The sequence below is a fragment of the Lycium ferocissimum genome, unplaced genomic scaffold (genome assembly GCF_029784015.1).
Source record: "Lycium ferocissimum isolate CSIRO_LF1 unplaced genomic scaffold, AGI_CSIRO_Lferr_CH_V1 ctg13610, whole genome shotgun sequence".
NCBI lineage: Eukaryota > Viridiplantae > Streptophyta > Magnoliopsida > Solanales > Solanaceae > Lycium > Lycium ferocissimum.
Window position 1 is genome coordinate 33,091 of NW_026714977.1, and position 1,805 is coordinate 34,895.

The 1,805-nt window shown below is 44.7% G+C and overlaps 1 protein-coding gene across 1 annotated transcript; it reads right to left on the reverse strand.

The window, feature by feature from the left end:
- Positions 1–333: 333 nt before the first annotated feature.
- On the reverse strand, positions 334–966 carry LOC132042145 (uncharacterized). Its single transcript, XM_059432763.1, has one exon. The coding sequence runs from the start codon at positions 964–966 to the stop codon at positions 334–336; it is 633 nt and encodes a 210-aa protein (XP_059288746.1).
- Between the last annotated feature and the right edge of the window lie 839 nt (positions 967–1,805).

A 1,805-nucleotide genomic window follows, 5' to 3' on the forward strand; every position in this document is an offset into this window, starting at 1 on the left:
GGGGGAATTTTGATCAAGACTTAGCTTGTCAATTGTCACCTCCGGTGGAATACCTGTCATGTCTAAATGGGACCATGCAAAACAATCGGCGTTAGCTTGAAGAAATTCAATTAATAAGCTCATTAGTTCCGAGGTTAGTCCCGTACCCAGTTATACCTTTCTATCTGGTAGATGCACGAACAAGATGATTTGTTCTAATTCCTCCATAGTTGATTTGGTTGCGTCCAAATCATCTGGCATGACGAACGACCTGGAAACACCGAAGTCATCTTCCTTAAAGTTTGTCGTTTCTTCCTCTTTCTTCGGGATGGCTGGGCCTGAGTCATGTGATTGCTATTTAGCATCTTTGCCTTTGAATGATTCTCCTACGGCCCTTAATGGCAGTGCCTTCGGTCGTAGAGCTACTTCTTTAACTGTGAACATCTCCCTTGCCACTGGCTGCTCCCCATGAACTATTTTTACCCCCTCCGGGGTTGGAAACTTTAACATTTGGTGTAACGTCGAGGGTACTTCCCTCATGTCATGCACCCACGGCCTACCAAGAAATGCATTGTATCTCGTCTCTTCTTCAATGTCATAGAACTTCATTTGTCGAACCGTACCGGCGATATTCACCGGCAGAGTGATTTCCCCCTTCGTAGTTTCATATGCCATGTTGAACCCGTTGAGAACTCGAGCTGCCGACACAATTTGGTCCAACAACCTCAGCTGCTCTACCACTTTCCAATGGATAATATTAGCTGACCTACCTGGATCAATCAAAATACGCTTAACTTGAGATTTATTAATGAGGACAGAAATTACAAAAGCATCATTGTGGGGTTGAATGATGCCCTCTGCATCTTCATCACTGAAGGAAATGGAACTCTCCGGTACGTAATCCCTGGTTCTTTTTTCATTCGTAATCGAGACCTTTGTCCTCTTCATCATCAGACCTCGGGGAATTTCTGCCCCGCCAATAATCATATTGATCACGTGTTGAGGTTCCACTAGTTCAATCTGCTTATTTTCTTCCTTGCTCTTGTAATTTCCTTTTGTTTGGTCACTTACGAATTCGCGCAAGTGCCCGTTCTTCAATAGTCGGGCTACTTTACCCTTAGTTGCCGACAGTCCTCAGTCTGATGACCATGAGTACCGTGATACTCGCACACCACATTCGGATCTCTTTGAGTAGGATCAGACCAAAGCGGCCTCGGCCATCTCGTGTCCTTAATATGGCTAATAGCTAAAACGAGACCCACAGCATCAACATTAAAATTGTACTCGGACAACTTCGGGCTCTCACCACTGCTAGATGAGCCATCGGTAACATTCCTGAATTGCAAACCTCGATTACCCGAACTGTGATCATTTCGCTCATTATTCCTGGCCAAGTGATGATTGTGACAGCTTCTTCTCCTGTCCGTCCTAAAGTGGGATCTTTCCGAATAACCGTATGGCTGGTACCTATCTTTTGATGGCTTCAGTTCTATTTCGACCATCCTTTCTGGTCTATCTGCATTTTTGTTTCAGGTTGCTGAACCTAGTGGTAGCTCGATTTGATCATCCTCCACTCAAATTTTGGACTCGTATCTGTTATGGACATCGGCCCATGTCACCGCCTCATACTCGAACAAGTTCTCCTTCCGTTTAAATGAGACGGTGGAACTCCGAGGGTTTAGCCCCTTGGTGAAAGCTTGTGCTGCCCATTCCTCTAAAATTGAGGGCAAAAACATTCGTTCATTTTGGAATCTCGATACGAACTCTCGTAGTAATTCATTGTCTTTTTGCGCGATTCTGAATATATCAGCGTTCCTTGCTTAAAC

Bases quoted from the DNA above. Each gene is read 5' to 3' on its own strand.
- LOC132042145 (XM_059432763.1), bottom strand. From the start codon at position 966: ATGATTATTGGCGGGGCAGAAATTCCCCGAGGTCTGATGATGAAGAGG.